Here is a 23,699-nt window from a genome sequence, read left to right as displayed (position 1 = left end):
CTTCTTTGGAGAAAATCCCCAGAATTTTTTGTATAAAATTATATTGTTTTACACACACTTAAAAGGAATCCAATAATATTTTGAGAAAAGCATGCACTCATTTTCCATATTAATTAGGCTGGCTTGTGTAGCAAGCCAGACTACTGTTATCCTATTTTTCTGAGACTAAAAAACAAAACGCATCTCCTCCTAGAGCTTTCGAGCTATTCCCACCAAACTCACACCAGACCTCCAAACTGGTCTGACTCGGGTTGCTATATCTTTTCCGACTGATCCGACTTTTGGTTTTCCGAAAAACATCCCAGACCGCCGCAAAAATGCCATAGACTTAACATTGAGTGCAACTTTGTCAGCTCATAACTCTGCGTCAGACTGTCACACAGACATCTAACTGGGTTCATTTAACTCAGACTACCTAACTGCCAAGAACTGATGAGCTTTTAACTTTCTGGCCACACCCTAGCAACCATTTTTGGGACCCTAGAAACTGTCCCAAAGACTTCCACTGCAAAAGACTGTCATTGACTTTACATTGGATCAAACTTTGTGAGCTCTGCATCAGACTGTCCTACAGACTAATGGCTGAGCTCATTTAACTCAGTCTAGCCAGCAGCCAATCACTGATGACCTTTTAACTTTGTAGTCACACCCTAACAACCAGATACTGCACCCTAGCAACTGTCCCATACACTGCATCTATCTATCTATCTATCTATCTATCTATCTATCTATCTATCTATCTATCTATCTATCTATCTATCTATCTATCTATCTATCTAGCTATCTATCTATCTATCTATCTATCTATCTATCTATCTATCTATCTATCTATCTATCTATCTATCTATCTATCTATCTATCTATCTATCTATCTATCTATCTATCTATCTATCTATCTATCATGCTAATAACATGCTAATTCATGCTAGAATCATGCTAGTAATATGCTAATCCATGCTAGAATTATGCTAATTCATGCTAGAATTATGCTAATTCATGCTAGAATCATGCTAGTAACATGCTAATTCTTGCTAGAATCATGCTAATAACATCTATCTATCTATCTATCTATCTATCTATCTATCTATCTATCTATCTATCTATCTATCTATCTATCTATCTATCTATCTATCTATCTATCTATCTATCTATCTATCTATCTATCTATCTATCTATCTATCTATCTATCTTTTCATACATTTTAAAACTGTTTAAACTAAATAAACTATTATCAACAGGCTTTCTCAAGCCAGCCTCAAAGTTTGTCTCGACGAACTTTAATAATCTAGTTTAAATATACTGTATGTAAATAGCACATATAGGCAGTGGTGGAAAGAGAACTGAAAAATCGTAAAAATGTAGTGCAGGTAGAGTAAAAAGTATCGGTTGTAAATTTTATTTAAAGTATGAGTAAAAAGTAACCCTTTAAGTACTCAAGAGTAGTGAGTAGTGAGTATTACGCTGATAAAACTGATGCGTTTACATGTAATTTGTGAATGTGTGTAAACGTAACATTCTGTAGTGCATTTAGTTATTGCCCAGCAGGCACACAACGTCATAAGACATTAATATTAGGTTAGATTTAGGTCGTGATGTCATGTGACCAAAATTCAGCGTCTAGCCAGCGTCAAAGGACAACGTTATTTTGATATCCAATAATGACATCAAATGACATTGATATTTGATTGATTTTAGGTTGTTAGAAAGTTACCAAAATCCAATGTCGACCCAACATCTAAAATCAACATCATATTGACGTCAAATACTGACATTTATTCGGCAGGTATGGCAACCAAAATCCAACATCTGATAAATGTCAACAGCGGTAACGTCCACACAACGTCAAGCTGTAACATCATTAAACGTTGATATTTAGTTGGTTTTAGGTTGGAGGATAGACATTGACGTTTGCCTGACATTAAGTTCTGACATCAACTTGATTTTCATATCCAAACAAAATGCGACATCTCCATGGCGTTGTGGTACAACGTCAATATGACGACATGTTAACGTTTTGTGCCTGCTGGGTATTTAAGGCCATTTCAGTTATCATACAGTAAACATCCGTCATCTTCTCATCAGTGACATGCATCTAAACAGTCTCTGGGTCAATGCGTGTAAAGATTTTGGACATCTTCTTGGACACTTTTAATACTTGCAAACAGTTTGCTGCGATTATAAATCGCCATGTCTTGAGGTAGCGGAGTGACATGTGCTCTTTTGGGTTCATCAAAGACCACTCGTGCTGCTGCGTTCTGAAGCAGCTGAAGAGGTTTGATAGAATTAGCTGGAAGCCCGGCTAGTAGAGAGTTGCAATAGTCCAGTTTGGAGAGAACAAGAGCTTGAACAATGAGTTGAGCTGTATGTTCAGATAGGAAGGGTCGGACCTTTCTGATGTTATAGAGTGCGAATCTGCAAGATCGTGCAGTTTTAGAAATGTGGTTAGAGAAGTTCAGTTGGTCATCAATCGTTACTCCAAGGCTTTTTACCATTTTGCTAATTCCTTTATTTTTTTGTTTGCAAAACTTTCTTTTGTTTTACATGTATGTATGGCTCCATAGATACATTTCTTAATAAACGACATACAATAGATTAAAACCATTATCGTTTGCTATATATTTTGGTTTTCACAAGCTTTGGAGACCTAACGTAAATTCTGCTTTTAAATAATAGGTCACCTATAGCTTTAGTCATGAGCCACGGCTGCGTTCAAAATGGCATACATGTTTTCAAAGTGCACTACAAAGGGAACGCCATTGTCAATATAGGGGTGATTTCGGACATCAGTAAACAAGTAAAAGCAAATTAAGAGGTAGAGTTAGAGCTGAGGAGATGACGAATTAAGGATACACAGCTGGTTTGAAGGGTCAAGGCAAAGCAAATGCTGTGTGTGACCTCAAAAAACTACCATTACTATCAGCTTTCCTCCCCAAATGATGTTTCCTGCAATATGAAAAGGTGAGTTACTACAGGGATTCTGTTTGATAAGGCACTGAAGGTTATTTATGGCAGTGAGACATTCTGGATGCTTCACATAGGTTTGGTTAACCAGCGTTGTCATGGAAGAAAGGAAAAAACTGCATAATTTTTCATCAATATGATAATAGGGAGAGGAATATTAATGTGAATATAGGTATGACCCCTTCCCTAAACAAACACAAACACACACACGCACACACACAGCAGATGGCTGTCTTTTTTCTACTGCTATATTCTCGCTCTCTCTCACTCTCTCTCTCTCTCTGCATCTGTTGTTCTTTCTTCTATTGTTTCTTGTTGTGGTAAGCAAAAATCACCACACACTTTCTGTATCCTTGCTTCATCTTTTTTTTCATCTTTTAGTTAGATTGTTTTATCTAATCCACCATTATTAAGGTCGCTGGGTCAGTTGGCATTTCTGTGTGGAGTTTGCATGTTCTCCCCGTGTTGGTGTGGGTTTCCCCCGGGGGCTCCGGTTTCCCTAACAGTCCAAACACATGCGATATACTGTAGGTGAATTGAATAAACTAAATCGTCTGGAAGGGCATCCGATGCACAAAACATATGCCGGAATAGTTGGCGGTTCATTCCGCTGTGGCATTTCCTGATAAATAGGGGCTAAGCCGAAGGAAAATAAATGACTGAACATTAAAGAGTTTTAAAGCATGAACAAAACATCCTTATGAATAACATGACATCCGATATGAATAATAACCTTACCATATGATATGTCATAAAGGTAAGCAACTGTTTATCTGGGAGAGGAGTAGATATTTGTTATGAAGCGGACAGGAGACAGAGGTAAGGAAACGTTAGGGTGTTTATTAAATGACAACAAGGAGCACATGAAGGATAGCCAGGAGGATCAGGAATGATGTTGGGGTCTTTTCCTCCGTGGCTGGGTAACAGGAATACACGAGGATGGACAGCACACACCAGATACAGCTGACAGAGGATGACACAGACTTGGAAGGACTGGAAGACAGGACGATTCGGGTGGACCAGGAAGACTAGGAGGAATACAAAGAGAACAGGTAAGTAAAGCGTTTGTTTTAGCTGAGGATGACTACGCTGAGTGGTCGCTCAGTTGTCCGCTTTCGTCGAGACGAGCCCGGACAATGAGCGACTGGAGTGCTGTGCTTTTATCTGGTGCTCGTGAATGTGATGCAGCTGTGTGCTCATTAGAAGTCAGGTGATGGTGATCTTCGTGAGTGGGGATCGTGAGAGCCTGACCAATCCGTGACAGTACCCCCCTCCCCAGGGCCCGCTCCTGAGGGCCGACACCTCCGACGCCGTGGTGGTCTCCCTCTGCCTCTAGGCGCTGGGAACTCAGGGTGGCTCTCATGAAACTCCACCATGAGACTAGGATCGAGAATATCAGCTCTGGGAACCCATGTCCTTTCTTCGGGGCCGTACCCTTCCCAGTCCACCAGGTACTCCAACTGGCCACCACGACGTCGGGAACGCAAGATCTCCTTCACTGCGTAGACGGCTCCTTCTTCTAGGAGCAGTGGAGGAGGGGGTTCCTCTTCGTGGTCAGGCTCTGTGGAGGGAAGAACAGGATCGTGATAGGGTTTCAGGAGTGATACGTGGAATGTAGGGTGAATACGGTAGTGAGAGGGTAATTGTAGTTTGTAGGTGACGGGGTTAACCTGTTCCACGATGGTGAAGGGACCAACAAATCGGGGACTTAACTTGCGAGAGGGCAGTCGCATGCGTATGTCCCGGGTGGATAGCCACACCTTTTGTCCGGGTGTGTATCTGGGTTCTTCAGACCTTCTTCTATCGGCGGTTACCTTGCTTCGACGGACTGCCCTCTGCAGATGTTGATGAGCCTCGTCCCAGACTCTCTCGCTCTCCCGGAACCAGTGATCCACTGCGGGGACATCAGATGGTTCGCCATCCCAGGGAAAGAGCGGTGGTTGGAAGCCCAGGACGCACTGGAATGGCGTGAGTCCGGTGGAGGGTTGCCGCAGTGAATTTTGGGCATATTCTGCCCAGCCCAAATACTGGCTCCAGGAGCTCTGGTGACCACTGCAGAAGGTCCTCAGGAACCGTCCCACCTCCTGAATCTTCCTCTCTGTCTGCCCGTTGGTTTGGGGATGATATCCAGAAGAGAGGCTGACGGCCACACCTAGGAGCTTGAAGAAGGCTTTCCATAGACGTGAGATGAACTGTGGACCTCTGTCCGACACAATATCTTCTGGAATACCAAATGACCTGAAGACTTGATTAAAGATATTGTCGGCTGTTTCAAAGGCTGTGGGAAGACCTTTCAGAGGGATTAGTTTGACAAACTTTGAGAATCTATCTACGATGACTAGAATACAGGTATTACCTTCTGACGAGGGGAGGTCAGTGATAAAGTCCACTCCTAGGTGTGACCAGGGACGGTTCGGAATCGGCAAGGGATGGAGCTTTCCAGCGGGTAGATGACGTGGGCTCTTGGATTGGGCACAGTCCTTACAGCCCTGAACATATTGCCTCACATCCCTTGCCATGTTTGGCCACCAGAATCGTTGGGATACTAGCGAGAGAGTATTGTTGATCCCTGGATGTCCAGTGCCTAGCGAGGTATGTAAGGAGTGGATCAGATCTACCCGGTGTTCAGGTGGTATGAACTGCCGATGAGGAGGGCATCCCGGCGGAGCAGGGGCTTCCGGAGTGGCAACGACTGGAGGAGCGTTCCAGGTGATCGGACAAATGGAGATGTGTTCGGGAAGAATCTTCGTTGGGAGTTCTTCATGATCGTGATGCTCGTGTAAACGAGAGAGAGCGTCTGCTCTTAGATTCTTGGGTCCTGGACGATAGGAAATGGAGAAATCAAAACGTGAGAAGAAAAGTGACCATCTGGCTTGACGTGGACATAGTCTCTTGGCCTCTTTGATATATTGGAGGTTTTTGTGATCTGTGATCACCTGGAACGGATGTTTGGCTCCCTCCAACCAGTGACGCCACTCCTCCAAGGCTAGCTTGATTGCTAGAAGCTCCCTGTCTCCTATGCTGTAATTCTGCTCCGCCGGGCTCAACTTCCGAGAGAAATAGGCACAGGGATGCAGTCGGGGCGGTGTATCATGATGTTGGGATAATACTGCCCCGACGCCGGTGGTGGATGCGTCCACTTCCACCACGAAAGGAAGATTTGGGTCAGGATGAGTCAGGAGTGGGGCCCTTGTGAACTCCTTCTTAAGAAGGCGGAAGGCTGCGGCTGCTTCTTTGGTCCACTCCAGTCCTTTGGGTTTACCCTTGAGGAGATTAGTGAGAGGTGATGTAATCCTGCTGTAGTCCTTGATAAACCGTCTATAAAAGTTAGCAAACCCAAGAAACCTCTGGAGCTCCTTAATGGAAGTGGGTTCTGACCAGGATAGAACAGCCTCAATTTTCTTCCCATCCATACGTATACCGGTTTGGTCAATGATGTATCCCAAGAAATGAATCGACTTCTGGTGGAATGAGCATTTCTCCGCTTTGAGGTAGAGGTGATGTTCTCTCAATGTGTGTAGGACCTCCGCAACGTGTTGGCGATGTTCGACCCTCACTCCGGGAGTAAATGAGGATGTCATCTATGTACACTATTACAAAGTGGTGAAGAAACTCCCGGAGGACTTCATGAATGAAGTTTTGGAATACGGAGGGGGCGTTGACCAGACCGTAAGGCATGACCTCATATTCATAGTGGCCAGTAGGGGTCACGAATGCTGTCTTCCATTGGTCCCCCTCACGTATTCTTATCAGATTATACGCGCTGCGGAGGTCCAATTTAGTGAAGACTTTAGCTTCTCGGAGCTGTTCCAAAGCGGCTGGTACCAGAGGAAGGGGATATCGGTATTTTACTGTACCGTTATTTAGGACCCTGTAGTCGATGCATGGACGCAGCCCTCCGTCCTTCTTGGCCACAAAGAAGAAGCTTGAGGCGGCTGGTGATTTTGAGTGACGTATGTACCCCTGACTCAGAGCCTCCCTTATGTAATCTTCCATTGCCTGATTCTCTGGAAGCGAGAGCGGGTAGATCCTACCTCTTGGCAACTGGGCATCTGGAACTAGGTCGATCGCGCAGTCCCATGGCCGATGCGGCGGTAGCTGGGAAGCTCTCTTGGGGCAGAAGACATCATGAAAGGAGCTGTACTCCTTAGGAATGTGGATAGACTGCTTCTCAGGAGGACTCTCGACCGATGTTGTAAACAAAGAAATGGGGTTCCGACCTTGAAGAGGGAGATTTGGAAAACAGGTAGGTGTACATCCAGATCCCCATTTCTTTATCTCTCCTGTGCCCCAAGAGATGATGGGATCGTGCTTCACCAGCCACGGGCGCCCTAGAATGATGTCCATATTTGCACCCTCCAGAACCAGAAATTGAATCCTCTCTTGATGTAACAACCCCACTTGAAGAAGGATGTCTTCGCATTGTCGATGGATACGGGTCGAAGATCGAGTGCACTGGGTTATCGGTTGTATCTGGTATATATGCGAGGACGCCTCAGTACGTAGGTGGAGTTGACGACAGAGGGATTGGGAGATGAAGTTCCCTGCTGACCCGGAGTCGATGAGGGCTGTGACAAGGAGAGAAATAGAGGCAGTAGTTATTTGTACGGTGGTAGTAAGTGGTTTACATTGTTCAATATTCGTACTGAATACACTCACTGAAGTCCGAATGGGACGAAGGGGACACTCCATACGGGTGTGTCCACTGACACCGCAGTATAGACACAGACCCCGGGTCAGCCTCCTCTGTCGTTCCGCTGATGTCAGTCTTCCAGACTCTATTATCATGGGTTCTGGTTCTGGAGAGGCTGTTGACTCAGGCGATTGGAGGAGTGCAGACGAGGGGGTGATGGTGTCCTGTTGATAGGAACGGAGACGATCGGAACATCGGAGAGAATGTTGGATGAATCTCTCCAGACCCATAGTATCATCTAATGTGGCCAGCTGGATTCGGAGAGTGGGTTCCAAGCCGAGCCGGTACGTGGTCAACAACGATCTCTCATTCCATCCACTTGCAGCTGCTAGAGTGCGAAACCGGAGAGCATATTCCTGTGTAGATAGAGTACCTTGCTTTAGATGATACAGCTGCTCTCCAACGGCTACTTCCCCATCAGAACGTCCAAACACCTCTTTGAAATACTCCGTGAAGGTAGTGATGGAATTCATGACCGGCCCGGCTTGGTTCCAGATCGTCTCAGCCCATTTAAGTGCAGGCCCAGAGAGTAGTGATACGATGTAGGCGATCTTTGACTTATCTGTGGGATATAGAGAAGGTTGCATTTCGAATATGAGGGAACATTGTAACAGAAAACCATTGCACTCCCCCGCTCCGCCTGAGTAGGGCGCTGGTCGGGCCATGGGACTGGAAGGAAGGGCCGAAGAAGAAACTGTGGAGGCGGAAGTGCTCGGTGCTGGTGGTGCGTTGGAAAGTGGAGCTGGTGGCTGTAGAATCCGCTTCAACTGGTCCACCAGCTCTTGAAAGTGATCGGGGGTGCTCATGTTGTCGTCGTTATGGGTCCGGGCTTCTGTTATGAAGCGGACAGGAGACAGAGGTAAGGAAACGTTAGGGTGTTTATTAAATGACAACAAGGAGCACATGAAGGATAGCCAGGAGGATCAGGAATGATGTTGGGGTCTTTTCCTCCGTGGCTGGGTAACAGGAATACACGAGGATGGACAGCACACACCAGATACAGCTGACAGAGGATGACACAGACTTGGAAGGACTGGAAGACAGGACGATTCGGGTGGACCAGGAAGACTAGGAGGAATACAAAGAGAACAGGTAAGTAAAGCGTTTGTTTTAGCTGAGGATGACTACGCTGAGTGGTCGCTCAGTTGTCCGCTTTCGTCGAGACGAGCCCGGACAATGAGCGACTGGAGTGCTGTGCTTTTATCTGGTGCTCGTGAATGTGATGCAGCTGTGTGCTCATTAGAAGTCAGGTGATGGTGATCTTCGTGAGTGGGGATCGTGAGAGCCTGACCAATCCGTGACAATATTCTAGTAACATAAACAGTGTGTATCTTACATGAACAAAGCACATTGTCAAGTTATATTGAAAAATAATTAGTAATACCATCTCCGTAGACATCCGCGTGTGTTTTACAAACCCTAAATGGTATGTTTTGCTTGTAGTTACATGTATATGAATGTCTGAAACCTATTTGTCTGAGAGCACCAATACATTGTGATTTATAACAAGCACTGCACACCTCTTTCTGTGCTTCAGTGTGTGCCAACAGATTTGAATTGTAGCAGTTGATAGCGTCTGCTCTGGAAATTCTGATCACACCGGTGTGATCGTACGCTTCAGAGACCAGCCAAGGCTGATCACACCGGTGTGATCGAACACATGAAAGGGTTCAAATTTGTATATTTTCCTAAGACTTAACTCTTATGAATTAATATGAAGTAGCCACTAAACTGACAAAACATAAAACAGTTACATTTCCTCGTGAGGTCAGGCTGGTTCACACGCCGCTTTTTGGCTCAGCCGACAACACAGTTGGTTTTCATCGCCGCCAGTTGTTTGGCATTAGTTTGGCCCAGATTGATCTAGACAAGGATTGCCTACAGTTTCTGTCCTTTAATATAAACCTCAGGTATATCTATTCCTGAGCTTATGAACATCTCAGGCTTTCTGAGATCAGCCACAGTGGATTGAATGTTTATCTAGTTTTGCTGCCAAACTTTCAAAAGATGTTTAGAAATCTTCTGCGATCGAGGCTCTGAGGTCGTCATGTAACGCACGAATCTTGGCTAACGTGGCGTTAGCATTCGACCTGTCTGCCCCTTCCTTTTGACATTTCAGAAGTGAATTAAGTCACAGAACAGTAATTACAACCAATACTGTCAGATACCAACAAAAGCACGGATGTTAAAAGACAAAACTAAAATATTTTTCGGGAGCAGACCATGCGCACGACTACTCCTCAGGCGCCATCACCAGAACACTGTATCATTAATTAGCCTGTTTGTAATAATATATATATATTTTTTGAGGTTTTGTTTTCGGTGGGTTGATCTATAGTGCTCATTACTATACTGTGATTTATTTAAATATTTAAATTAGCATGTAATGACTTAAAATCAGCATGGAAGTTTACACTAAACATGCTATATTTGAAATGATTTCTACTGTAAGCCAACTATTAGCTCGCACTCTATAACAATTAAATAAAATAAACAATATATTTTGCCATATATGTTCAGTTGTACTACACAATCATTTTTTTTCCTTAAAATGATGAGTTTTCTTTTGCGCTAATGTGTGTAATTACCACTCACACGGCACTTTATGAAATAACTATTTACCTTTTCATGCATGCAAATAGCCAATCACATATCAATAACAGTGTAAAAAAATGCTGGGTTCCACACAATTCCTTCATGTTGTCCCAAAACAAATCGATTAAGTTAGCATATTTTTTTAACAATTTAAGTGGACTGAACATAAAACAATTATGTTGTCCTAAAAAAAACGTAGGAATTGTGTTGTTTCAACTCATTTGAAATAAGTAGTTTTCTGAGTGTATTTTAGTTATAAACAGTGGGGGAAATAAGTATTCAGCAGCCTAAAGTATTCAGCCAAGTCACATGCATTGCTCAGGTGTGATCCGTGTGTAAAAATCTTGATGGTTCTGTGGGTCTCGTCTATCAAAACATTATTTAAGCTTTATTTTGTATACTCTATTGGATTTGAGTCAGGCGATTGGTTGGGCCATTCTACAGCTTGATTTTCTTTCTCTGAAAGCATTTGAGAGTTTCTTGGTTGTGTTTGGGATCATTGCTAAAATGTTTCATCTTCATCCTCCTGCTAATGTAGATGTTGGACTGAAGCAGCTGATATTCGTTTACACTGAGGAAGGGTGGAGAGTTGCTGACGAACTAATGAGAGATTTCAGCTACTGTCTGGGCTTTCACTGCCGAGCTACACCTCCCTTTCTTCATGTGTTCAATACTTTTTCCGTGTGTCATTTCTTTTTATTTCACTTAACTTTTCTTTTCATATATGGATTTCTTTGGTTGTTACCAAACTCTGGTGAAAATTTCAATTCAACAGCACCTTTAGAAATATGTTTTCTGGGAAAAAAATGGTGTCATGTTCAATACTTATTTTCCTCGCCGTAGATGATTATTTTCCTTGTCGAAAAGGGAGTCCAATCTGGTTCTAGCAATGTGCATCTGACTCTGTGACTAGTGAGTGTAATTTTTTATCATATCTTGTAAGTATTGGAGCACAATTTTTAATGGGTTGACAGCCTTTATCAATAGATTGCATTATTGGAACGTCTTTGCAAATCTACATTCGCCCATTATAACTGGAGGCGTGTTTCTTATAAGCCTTATTCCTATGCATCAGTAGGTTTGTGGATGTGGTTTCTTCATGAAATATGGAGTCATTTGGTTACCTAATGATGCAGAGAGCTCACAAGTGTTTACCATTATTTATAAGAAGAAATACCTGTGCTTGTGTATCTGAAAGCACTGTTGTGATGTAATGCTGTTGGTATTTAAAACTACTAAATGTACTTTTTGTTGTTTTTTGGGGCTTAGTATTACCTTGGTACAACCATAAATTAACATGATATTACAGTGACTATATAAATGACAATATACCCCTCTTATTGTTGAATCGATGAATGCCTTTTCAATTATGTCACATTGGACGATAGTCTCTGTTAAATGGCTAACAGTAAATTATTAATTCATTTATTCATTCATTTATTTTTAATTAAATATTAGCTTAGAGTACGGTCAAGATTATTCAAAGTACCCTGATGAGCCTGTTTTATAGATTTTATATACAGTTATCTGTAAGTAAAATACCCACTAAACATTGTGATTGACTAAATCAGAATCAAGTATTCTAGAGAATCATGTAATTAAAATATTTATTCTTAAATACATTCTCAAAAGACATTTTTAAAGTGTCAATCCACCCCAAAATGAAAATTATGCTATGAATTACTCATACTTTCATTCATGCTCGAAAAAATGTAAATAAAATTATATGAAATTTGAGAGCTCCCTCATCCTCCATTGACAGCAAAGTTCCTGACTCCAGAGAACTTTCTCCAGAGAACTATATTAAGTCCAGGAAAATACCAAAAACATAGCAGACCATATGCCTTCAGAATATTATCAAGCCCTGAGAATACTTTTGTGTGCAGATAAAACTAACTAACTTTATTCAACAGGTTATTCGCCTCAGTGTCAGTATAGGGTGCACATTAAGGCATCAGTTGAGTCTGTGTTGAAAACCTGTAACCATTGACGTCCATAGTATTTGTTTTTCTTACTATGGAAGTCAATGTTTTCTTCAAAATATCTGCTTGTAGAAGAAAGAAACTCAAGTAAAAACAAGTAAACAGTGAGAAAATAGTGAGTACGTTTAAATTTTTAGGCAGTTTATAAGACACATCCACACTATTTAAAAACCAAAACCGAGTTATACAATGAAGTAACTCACATATACTTAAGTATATTCTTAAACTTTCTCGAGTTAAACATAATAATCAGCCAGTGGACAAACAGAATTCATTGAACACACTATTGGTTAGGTTTAGGGGAAGTTTCTTAAAGATTTTAAGGTATATTTCAAGGTGCTTTGTTAAACATAGAAATCAAGTAATGATTCAATATTGTGGTGTACAATAAGATGCCATGATATTATTATTTCGTATCATCGGTTAGCCACAGTAACCCCAGATTGATTTTATGATTAAGCACTAACAGCAAATACAATATTCACCATCCAAGTGTATATTGCATATTGAAGCGTATATTGATTAAAAGGGGGGTGGCACGGTGGCCTAGAGGTGAGCACTGTCGCCTCACAGCAAGAAGGTCGCTGGTTTGAGTCCTGGCCGGGCCAGTTGGCATTTCTGTGTGGAGTTTGCATGTTCACCCCATGTTCGCGTGGGTTTCCTCCGGGTGCTCCGGTTTCCCCCACAAGTCCAAAAACATGTAGTATAGGTGTATTGGGTATGCTAAATTGTCCGTAGTGTATGTGTGTGAATGAGTGTGTGTGGATGTTTCCCAGTGATGGGTTGTGGCTAAAAGGGCATCCGCTGCGTACAGCATATGCTAGATAAGTTGGCGGTTCATTGCACTGTGGCGACTCCTGATTAATAAAGGGACTAAACCGAAAAGAAAATGAATGAATGAATGAAGTTTTATAATACCAGAAATTATATCTGTGGCAATTAAGTACATACAGTATAGTTTCTCATTGCCGTTCTTGCTATAACTGATGAGTTTTAGAAATACAGTTATAACAGCCAGAAAAACATTAAGATAGAAGAGTAAAGGTTCAAGAGCTCAACTAAAGCAGCCTCTGATCTTCATGATGGTGCCATCAAATGAAACACTTTTAATAAAAATTATAAACCTCTGTTAATTATCCAATATTCTTACAGATGTGACAGAAATGAAGTCAAACTGTAATCAGTGAAGCTGCTAATGCTGTTATTTAATGGAGTTGTTTAATCTTCTGTTTTAATTCAGTTGGTTTGGTGTGAGGCCGTGTCTGTAGTTTTATTTCTTGTTCTTTCCTTCAGTGATTGTGCTTGTTAACAGCAGGTGTTCATCAGTGTCTGAATTCACTCATTTGTGGCCTTTCACGTTGTCTAGTGCAGGACTTTTCAAACTTTTAGGACATACCCCCCCACCCTCCACCGAGTTGGTCCGATTTCACACCCATCCCCCCCCCAGGCACCTCTCGCTCGAGCCAAAATTATAATGCATGCGCAAACATCATTCACATATTACTTGCTGCGTTTACAGTGCGTAGCATTAATTACATTGAAACATAAATATACAGCTTACGTGATTCAGCTGAGCCTGTTTCTGTGAGAACATGCTAATCTGTGGTCGGATTCCTGACACGACTAACTGTAAATCATCTTCCACTGTCAATAAGAATGAGCCAGAGCATACTTGCTTTTGATGTACATAGAGAAAAGCCAAGTTTGCAGAGCCCTGACGGAGTGGTCGGTATGTTTACATGGGCAACAATACTTTAATACGATTTTAGTACGAGTAAGACAATCCTCTGATTAAGAGTCTACCATGTAAACAGCGATTTTTGATTACCTTAATGCAACTAAAGTCATAACTGAATTAAACAGAAATGAAACTAAGAAGTGGAGTTTGCAGATATTAGTGGCATTATTGAAGTAAACACCGCAATCAAACTATTACCTTCATGTAGGACTTTCGCCTCATTTTGTAACAAGATCCACACACGCGGCTGTCAGTAAAGGACCGCACACACACACACACATCACGAAATGCCGAATTTTTTTTTATTTCCATTCGACGTGCGGTATCAATAAAACAACACTCTTCCACCAGTCCTTCATATTCGCATCAAATACCCGTTTGTCACGGGGGCATGAATGAAATGTTCATGAGTGAAAGTTATACTGCCGAACTGCAGTTAATGTCGAGAAATTAAAGATGAAACACCCAAAATGACATGAGACTCTGCAGACGTGAATAGCCTGGTGACGCAACATTCAAAAAACACTTCACGTAATTATATTATTGTCTTATTCAGATTAAGGCAAATAACTATTACTGATGTCCATGTAAACGTAGTCAGTAGTCTTCAAAGTAAGTGAAAGGTCCAGAAGGGCATCCTGCTGATTTGATACTCTTCTTAGTCTATATATATTTATATATATATATATATATATATATATATATATATATATATATATATACTGTATATACATACATAACCAGCTTCTAATGGTAAAAATGTATTAATTAATATTTTTATAATCACACGTGATTCAGAAACACTTTGATTGGCATTCTCCCTTTGTACGTGTCATCAGAGGGGGAAAGCCCCACCCACTAGTGACTATCTCTCCCTCAAAGCATAGGGCAGGGGTGGGCAAACTTTTTGAGTCGCGGGCCAAAATGAGTTCTAAAATTTGACAGAGGGGCCGAGCCAAGAACAGATGAATGGAGTTTTATATAAATTACATACAGGATTTGACCTATTAATGATTAATGGTTAATTTAATTACATCTCAGTTTAATAAACACAGCAGGAAAACTCACCATCAGTTTCAGTGGGAACAGTGTTGTTGATCTCCCTGTTTTGTCAGTGCATCAAAGTCTGGAGTAAGTTTTGTTGTGGCGATTCTCAGGATAGATCCGAGGTGTTCGTCAGTTATCCTGGATCTGTGACGGGCTTTGTTCATGTTCTTAACACTAAATGTCTGCTCATATACATAGTTGGCATGCTTCGTAGCAAAATGACGGCTAATATTGTACTCCTTAAAAACCGCAACACTTTCTTGGCATATCAAGCATACAGCCTTTGATCGGACTTCTTTGAAAAAAATATTTTGTTGTCCATTCAGTGTTAAACACTCGGCACTCGCTGTCGACTTTTCTTTTCTTTGATAAGCTCATGTTTGTTTTTGGAAGGGGGAAAGCTTTACCGCGGGTACCGAGAAGGAGAGTGCTTCTTCTGGGAAAAGCTTTACCGCGAAGAAGAGGGGGCAAATGCTCAAGCGCGCCATCTATTGGGGAAATGTGGGCATTACAGGGGACAGTAAATGAAGGTTTGCCGGTAACGATATTATTAATTTTTTATTTTGATATAACTGGGAGATGTTTGGCGGGCCATATATGGCTCGCGGGTCGTAGTATGCCCATGTCTGGCAGAGGGCGTTAGTCCTGTTTTTGAATCTGCCTCTATGCTGACACATAGGCATCTGTAGCTCCGCCCTCTTTTGAAAAGAGCACAATCTCATTTGAATTTAAAGAGACAGTCACCAAAACACCACAATTGGCATCAAAACCTAAAAAGGTCCATTTCAGAAAGTTATAAAATGTTATTTCTGTGGTATTTTAAGCTTAAACTCCACATACACACTCTAGGGACATCAGAGACTTATTTTACATTGTGTAAAAAGGGGCATAATAGCTCCCCTTTAAATGCCTGCTGTTGACGAAGCCCAAGCCAAAACATCCATTTGCTTTTGAGTGAAAATCAGACAGATATTTGGCTTGATGAGGCCATCTGCTCGGCTTTCAGAGACCAGCAGTGCTGTATATTTAACCCCTGGAGGGTGTCAGGAAAGTGCTGAGTCCTGCAGAGCTGCGTCTCCAGGAGGTGTTTCTCCACAGCTCAGTGGACATCGGGCTTTCCTCCCGCAGGAACGAGAGCTGCATTACCTTCAATGGCCTCTTAGCCTGGAGCCAAGACCACTCACTCACACACGCACGCATACACACACACACACACGCACACACACACACACGCACGCACACTTAAAGCTCTCAATATCACTGCATTCACACACCTGACACAAACACAGCCAGGAAAAAAAGATGAGCAGGAAAAGTGCTGTTTCAGTCCATTGTATTATTATTTTCTTTGCAATTGTTAAAATTCTATTATTAATTAATCACCCAAATGTCAAATAAGTCTCTGATGTCCCTAGAGTGTGTGTGTGTGTGCGTGTGTGTGTGTGTGTGTGTGTGTGTGTGTGTGTGTGTGTGTGTGTGTGTGTGTGTGTGTGTGTGTGTGTGTGTGTGTGTGTGTGTGCGTGTGTGTGTGTGTGTGTGTGAAGTTTCAGCTCAAAATATCACACAGATAATGTTTTATAACTCTTTGAAACTGCCTCTTCTAGGTTTTGATCCTAATTGTGGCGATTTGGTGACTGTCACTTTAAATTTCAAAATTCAAACCCTGTAGAAATAGAAATCCTTACATTTCTCAAAAATATGCATTGTGTTGCACAGACGATATAAAGACAAATTTTGGTGGAAAACTGTCACACCGCTAGATACTGTAGATAGATAGATAGATAGATAGATAGATAGATAGATAGATAGATAGATAGATAGATAGATAGATAGATAGATAGATAGATAGATAGATAGATAGATAGATAGATAGATAGATAGATAGACAGATAGACAGATAGATACATAGACAGATAGACAAACAGATAGATAGATAGATAGATAGATAGATAGATAGATAGATAGATAGATAGATAGATAGATAGATAGATAGATAGATAGATAGATAGATAGATAGATAGATAGATAGATAGATAGATAGATAGATAGATAGACAGATAGATACATAGACAGATAGACAAACAGATAGATAGATAGATAGATAGATAGACAGACAGACAGACAGACAGACAGACAGACAGACAGACAGACAGACAGACAGACAGACAGACAGACAGACAGACAGACAGACAGACAGACAGACAGACAGACAGACAGATAGATAGATAGATAGATAGATAGATAGATAGATAGATAGATAGATAGATAGATAGATAGATGCTCTTGATCTTCTGTTTATCTGTGAGCCGTGTTGTCTGTAAACAGTGCATGAAGAGCTGCTTTACATTCAGATCAACACTGCCCACATCCACAGCATCTACTCTCTCTGTGATAGGGACACATATGCATATTCTTAGAGGAAAAGAATCCCATGTGTCTTTCCGTACTTATACACAGCATCTGCTCCAGTTTTCTCAGCCTGCGGCGATGGCAGATCTTCATCAAGGTGAACCGCTGACTTTGACCACTCCACGGTCACCAACTAGAAGAACTGACCCCGAAAAATCAGACTAAAACACATTATTAGAGCAGAAAGGAATGAATACATTTTGGAAGATGCATACTATTTATTTAACAATTTATTCCTATATATGGCTAATATTATTATTTACTTATTATTGAAGTCAAGGTTATTCGCTCTCCTGTGATTCTATTTTTTTTCTTTTTCAAATATTTCCCAAATGATGTTGAACAGAGCAAGGAAATTTTCACAGTATGTCTGATAATATTTTTTCTTCTGGAGAAAGTCTTATTTGGTTTATTTCAGCTAGAATAAAAGCAGTTTTAATTTTTTTCAAAACATTTTATGGTCAATATTATTAGCCCCCTTAAGCAATATATTTTTTTGATTTTCTAATGCTATATACATCTAACGAATCTACCTAAAAGATCCCAGTCCAAAAGTTAGTTCACCCAAATTAATATGTTGGGCAACATTATTAAATAAAATTTTAATAAACAGAAAAAATCAAGTGAGATATAAAAACTATAATATTTAGTTGAAACTGTGTAGTTTTTGTTTGTTTGTTTGTTTGTTTGTTTGTTTGTTTGTTTGTTTGTTTGTTTGTTTGTTTGTTTGCAGTAACTTGATTGAATTAAACTGTATTTTCTTTCTATTTCTAAAGATGTTAGGTGAACAAACTTTTATTTTAATGGATATAACAGTTTAATTAAACAGTTTTGTTAAAATGCACTGAAATATATTGACTATATCCACTGAGAAATGGATACAAATGTTAATTTTTAAAAAGGGGGGCAGTATACCTTTTAAAATTAATTGCGGTGACATTATTTAAAGTAATTTCAACATAAGAACATCTAAAATTCTACCATTTAAGAAAACAAACAAAAAAGTCTATAGAAACTGAGAATAGTCAACATTTTCCCCATTTACATCTTGCCTTCAAAAATAATCATCTTAATTCTTTTACTTTTTCTTATTCGTGTAGATTTAATGTGGTTCTGAAAAAACCTGTGATTTTCCAGGCATGACAACCTTAAAAACCTGTTAGTCCTGTTTCAAAGTTTTATTATAATGCATTATACTTGTTTTCAATGACCCAGCAATAATGTTTTTCATTAAATAATAATTAATATTATTATTCAGCTAAGCTGTAATTCTAAACAGTGAGTTTTGGGCACCATTTATGACCAGATGTTTCATTTTATAGTGTCATGACAAGATTTGGTCAATTTCCCATATGGATGGAGACACTCGGATGTAAACAACAGTATAAATTGCATGGTTAATGTAACACTGAATATGCTGCTCTGCTTATTTATGCTGTCTAAACCATATTAAACAAATGTGTGGAAGCTGCTACAACATATAGAGAAGGACATAGTGAGAGGAAAGGGTGTAATGTTTTCACAATCCTAATATAATAGGTGGCAAAATATACACTGTAAAAATGTTGAGTTCTACACAATCGATTTGTGCTGGGACAACATCAAGGAATTAAGTTAACTGATTAGTTTTTACAAATTTAAGTGGATTGCACATAATCAATTATATAAAAACTTAAGAATTGGGTTTAAACTCATTTTAAATAAGTAGTTTGAACAAGCAACAAACATTATTTTGTATAGCAGTATTAGACATAAGATATTTCATTTCATCCTAATATTTCACTTTTTTGACCAGAAAATATATAGACAAACATGAACCAAACATGAGTTTGACCAATCACAGACATCTTTTTTTTTCTCTCAAGCTTGAGATATTTATATATATATATATATATATATAATTTTGTCAGTCTACAAATACTACAAATGACCTCTTGATTATTTGGAAAAAGTGGCAAATGGTTTCCTATGAATGCATCCCAATCATCACAAATACTGCAGAAGACCTATTGGAACCAGCATGGACCCAAGATTCTCAAAGAAATCAGTCAAGTTTGGTGAAGGAAAAATCATGGTTTGGGGTTACAGTCAGTATGGGTGTGTGAGTGGATGGCAACATCAACAGCCTGAGGTATCAAGACATTTGTGCTCCCCATTACATGACAAACCACAGGAGAGGAAATTCTTCAGCAGGATAGCGCTCCTTCTCATACTTTAGCCTCCACATCAAAATTCCTGAAAGCAAAAAAGGTCAAGGTGCTCCAAAATTGGCCAGCCCAGTCACCAGACATGAACATTATTGAGCATATCTGGGCTAAGATGGAGGAGGCATTGAGGATGAATCCAAAGAGTCTTGATGAACTCTGGGAGTCCTGCAAGAACTCTTTCTTTGCCATTCCAGATGACTTTATTAATCAGTGATTTGAGTCATTGCAGAGATGTATGGATGCAGTCCTCCAAGCTCATGATGGAGTCAGACACAATATTCATTCTGTTTCCACTGCAGCATGACCACATATTCTATACTGTATGTTATTTATGTGACAAGACTTGTGTCTAAGTAAAGTCAGACCTTACTGTCCTAATTAAATCATTAATAATCAAGGCATGATCATCTTTTATTTTTGTAAAAGCAGCGTAATCTAGAGACCTTTGCCTTTTATATGAGCCACTTCTGATACCAAATGATTAACTAGAAGTCAAATAAAACTTGGATAGGCGACAAGACTTTTGTCAGGTAGTGTTAATGTTTTATTTCTTATATTTCTGGTCTGACCAATTAGGACAGCCAGCAAAATTACAATAATTGATCATTTCCTCCAGCAATAATCACCGATCACCGTTCGGTTCAGTGCCATTGTTTACATTCTGCTCTCCAATATGGCCGACTAATGATGAAACGTTGTGAAAACACAATTTATAGTTATAGTTTATACCTTTGCGAGTGACTGTTTGTTTTGTCTGATGGGGGTCTTAAAAGTGTCAGAATGATTTGTGCTCATGACGTCAACGCTCAGGATAGTTATAAAATTCGGTTTTTGTGAGGCCGTCAGCAGGTCGATGTTGTCAATGCATCATTTCCCTGCAGAGTAATTAGTAACAGGGCTCAGGTGATTGCCTTAAGAACAATCTCAATAGAAAACTAATAGCCATGGGCCGAGATGACTGCATGGATTAACCCCTATGTGGTGTTGGGGACGTTTTCATCCACTCTGGGGTGATTTTTGAGTCTTAATTTGACCATAAATGTCTCTGTGTTTCAGCAAATGAAAGGATTTTGGTGACAAATCTTATTTTGACACATATTTTGGGAAAATGCTTAGAAATTCTAGTTTACAAATTCAACAATACATTTAAATTGACCACCCTTTCATTATGTTGGAGGCTGTTTTTGCCCCATTCACTTCCATTATAATCACATTTTTTGATTGCAAAGCCATGACAGCATTTAATCATGCTTTCTTGATGGTTGCTGGTTGTACATGTTGGAAAGAGGTAAAATATGTAAAAAAAAAGTATAATTTTTACTGTTTATCATCAATTGCAGTGCAAAAAAAGGCTATTTTCTGGCTTAAAATTATATGGTTATATGGAGTATAATGTGGGTCTGTATGTGTGTGTGTGTGAGAGAGAGTGTGAGAGAGACCTTAGCGCACTTACCTTGATATGTTTGAGAAAATCAAAGTTGCTCAGCTTGCAGAGCATAGTAAACATAGTAAGTGTATTTATGCACACACTATAATCTGCTGTTTTACTCCATACAACTCCCTATAAAAGTCTAAAGCTTTCTTACACAGGCCTATCTAAAGGGTTAATGCTGCCAACCAGGGGCGTCGCTAGACCCATGTGCCCCAGTGAAAATCTCCAGTGCCCCAGTAAATGCATTGAGATATGATTTACTTCATTTGCAAGTGTATTTATTAAGAGTGGTAATTCCGAAATAAAGACGTTTATTCCCTATGTGCAACCGAACCAACGCTGGTGAAAGCAATGTAGTTTAATCAAAAAGCAAACTGACGCATCTCCGCGTGTGCACAGAGAACACGCGCGCCTCTCGCACGTGCTGCTCTTCTTCTGAGAGTCCCGGTAGTAAACATGCGCGCCATAAAAGCAGGTTACCTGCTTGTTATGCGCCGCTCATGCGTTGTAAAACCATATGGTGTATTTATAAATATATATATAGGTATTATATATATATATATATATATATATATATATATATATATATAGTGTATTTATATTTATATATGTAGTGTGTATATATATATTTTTTTTGTTTGTTTTTTGTTTTTTGGTTTTTTTTTTTGAGATGGGAGAAGGGGGTACGTGCCCCAGTAGAGCTTTATGTCTAGCAACGCCCCTGCTGCCAACTGATGATCAACAGTAAAAATTGCAAATTTGAACTTTTCCCAACAGGGAAAACCACCAACAATCAACAATGCATGATTATTTTGGTGTCATGGCTTTGCAATCAAAAAATGTGGTTATAATTGAAGTCAACGGGGCAAAAACAGGCCCCAACATAACGAAATGGTAGCCAGTTTGAACAGTACACAAAGCAGTACACAGAGCAAAAAACCATTGAGGATGAGCATGCTAACAGTTCACTGTACAAAAAAATCTGTAAAATTTTTCTGTATTTTGTGTTATATGTGTTTATTTGCTATTTTCCCATTTATTTATGCTTTTGAATTGTATTATGGGATCTTTCTTCCAACAACTTTTAACCTTGAAAGGTTAAAAAAGTGACTTTTATGAACATTTTAATAGTTTGCAGTGCTAGATTGTCTGGGCTGCTGTTGTATATTACGCTACAAAAACCTTATGATAAACTGCCAGCACATTTTCTGTTATTTCACAGCATTATTTCTCTTCATATATTATTTCTTATACATTATATTATTTAAAACGACTAAAATGTCAATAAAGTCACTTTGTTAAACTGTAGAGATGAATTTCCAACATCAAAAGTCGACAGAGCACGAGAAAGTCAAGATCATTCAATCATTCATTTTCTTTTCGGCTTAGTCCCTTTATTAATCCGGGGTCACCACAGCATAATGAACCGCCAACTTATCCAGCATATGTTTTACGCAGCGGATGCCCTTTCAGCTGCAACCCATCTCTTGGAAACATCCATACACTCTTGCATTCACATACATACACTACAGACAATTTAGCCTACCCAATTCACCTGTACCACATGTCTTTACTAACACAGACTATATCTGAAGTGTTTGGAAGTAATTCACATTTTCCTCCTGTAGAAAAACGTCATAAGAACAATGTTTAGTGGCTCGATGTATTACAACAGTGTTTTTAAAAGTCTAAACACTTTATTGATGTTGTGTACAACCAAGCACATGTGGTCAGAACACAAACGAGTCACCGGTATTAGGTATTAAGCATTCTCCCAAAGTAAAGTCTGTTTAAGACAGGTCCAAGCAAAATGCCAGCAGGTGTCTGTAGCTCCGCCCACTCTCCGCCTCTTTGCCCTTGTTTGGTATAACGCCCTGGGTGCGATGACAAAATGGCGACAGTTGGCCGCGCCTACTTGCAGCTTCTTTTGCAGTGTTCAGAAACCTATGGGTGACGTCACAAATACTACGTCCATATATTTTACAGTCTATGATGCTAACACACAGGCATTTATAGCTCCGCCCTCTTTTGAAAAGAGCACAATCTTAAAGCGATAGTCACTAAAACCTAAAAGGGTCAGTTTCAAAGAGTTATAAAGCATTATCTGTGTGATATTTTGAGCTGAAACTTCCCACACACACTCACACACTCTCTCTCTCTAGGAACATCATAGACTTATTTTACATTGTGTAAAAATGGGCATAATAGGACCCCTTTAAAAGCAGTTAAAGTAAGATAAGTGTTTAATTCTCTTTTATATATGCTCTTTTATATATGCTTATATATTTTATGTCTTCTTTGCAGGTCATGCACACCTGACTGATTTCAACATAGCTGCTATTGTGAAGGAAGACTTAAAAGCCACATCTATTGCAGGAACAAAGCCGTATATGGGTGAGAGCTTTTTATACTTTATTTCTTTAACATTGATAAAGGGTCATCATCATTTTATCCTCCGTCCTTCCTATTTCAGTCAAACTTATAGGAAATAATACTTTCTCCAGAAGGTTAAACTAATAGCAAATACTGGAATATTCTCTTATTAATCATCACTTGGGAAATATTAAACAAAAATACTACAAATTTCACAGGAGAGCCAATAATTGTGTCTTTAATTCGATTGTCTGCCATTTGA

The 23,699-nt window shown here is 39.8% G+C and overlaps 1 protein-coding gene across 1 annotated transcript in view; it reads left to right on the top strand.

The window, feature by feature from the left end:
• stk32a (serine/threonine kinase 32A) overlaps positions 1–23,699 on the top strand; it is a 103,493-nt gene that overhangs the window by 51,589 nt on the left and 28,205 nt on the right. The window contains exon 7 of the mRNA XM_056446517.1: positions 23,369–23,458. Coding sequence (XP_056302492.1) covers positions 23,369–23,458 — 90 coding nt within the window. The remainder of the gene's footprint in view (positions 1–23,368; positions 23,459–23,699) is intronic.

Source organism: Danio aesculapii, chromosome 21, assembly GCF_903798145.1.
Source record: "Danio aesculapii chromosome 21, fDanAes4.1, whole genome shotgun sequence".
Taxonomy (NCBI): Eukaryota; Metazoa; Chordata; class Actinopteri; order Cypriniformes; family Danionidae; genus Danio; species Danio aesculapii.
The sequence above is the reverse complement of the archived record's forward strand: the minus strand, read 5'-3'. Positions and strand labels throughout refer to the sequence as shown.